At 48.6% G+C, this 1,117-nt stretch overlaps 1 protein-coding gene across 1 annotated transcript; it reads left to right on the forward strand.

Annotated features, from left to right (window-relative positions):
- Positions 1 to 68: 68 nt before the first annotated feature.
- Pmar_PMAR009232 (thermitase, putative) lies at positions 69 to 853 on the forward strand (the record flags this gene model as incomplete). Its single annotated transcript, XM_002766025.1, has 1 exon — positions 69 to 853. A coding segment is annotated over one exon (714 nt), but the record flags the coding sequence as incomplete, so codon positions are not given.
- Between the last annotated feature and the right edge of the window lie 264 nt (positions 854 to 1,117).

A 1,117-nucleotide genomic window follows, 5' to 3' on the forward strand; every position in this document is an offset into this window, starting at 1 on the left:
GCCACGGCACTCACTGTGCTGGAATAGCTGGCGCTCAGACTAATAACAGCCTTGGTATCGCTGGTGTTGCAGACGTGAAACTCATGATCCTGAAATTTGTAGGTAGTGATAGGACAGGTCCTCTCAGTGGCGCATTGAAGGCTCTCGATTATGCAGTCGGGATGGGTGCTGCAGTGTCCTCACATTCGTATGGCGGTAATGTGCCAAGCCGGATCTTCGAAAATGCAATCCGGAATGCTGCTAACGCTGGCCATATTGTGGTTGCTGCTTCTGGGAATGAAGGAATGAACCTGGACGAGACCCCAACCTATCCTTGCTCGTACTCAAGGTCGATTCCTTCTATGCTCTGCGTTGGCGCGAGTTCTTCGACACCGACCTCGCCTGTATCTCTCGCCTCCTTCTCGAACATCGGTTCTGTGGTTAATATTGTCGCCCCTGGCGTGAATATCCTTTCGACGTACCTCTCGGGTTCGTACGCTTTTCTCAGTGGTACATCGATGGCTACGCCTCAAGTTGCGGGTGTTGCGGCCGTGCTTGCCACATTGGGCTTGGCAGGGCAGAGCATCACTGACTCTATAACACGGTCTCGAACTGCTAGCCTTAGAAATGCGCTCTCTTTGCAAAATTTGGGGGAATTGGATGCGTTGAACGCAGTCAATGAAGGCCTTGGTCAGCCGACCACCCCTCCAAGGCAGCCATCAAGCGCAAGACTCTCATCTTCGGTTTGTTTGTGGAGCGTTGGACTCTTGTTTGTTATTATAACCGGCCATTCTGCTTTCTAGCATTGTGTCCATTCATTCACACTTATCACTAACCCGTAACCCATCACACTTCCAAGGAATACCACTAGTCCATATTTACATGGGTTGAGATTTTCGTCAATAACGGACAGTTCACAACTGTGAAGGGCATCACTTCTTACTGAGGCATCGCTCAAGAACTGGAGATTTGAGGCTTATCGCCGGGAATATCAGCCCATATGATATCCGATATCATACCGGGCTGATAGTCTCGATATAATTCTCCGATATCAGATATCGGAGCAATTGTGCTGCATTTCATGAGAGCACATTCCTATGATGAGGAATTTTTAATAACAATTCGTTATGATTGAAAA

This window comes from Perkinsus marinus (genome assembly GCF_000006405.1).
Source record: "Perkinsus marinus ATCC 50983 genomic scaffold scf_1104296973850, whole genome shotgun sequence".
NCBI classification, from domain to species: Eukaryota; Perkinsozoa; order Perkinsida; family Perkinsidae; genus Perkinsus; species Perkinsus marinus.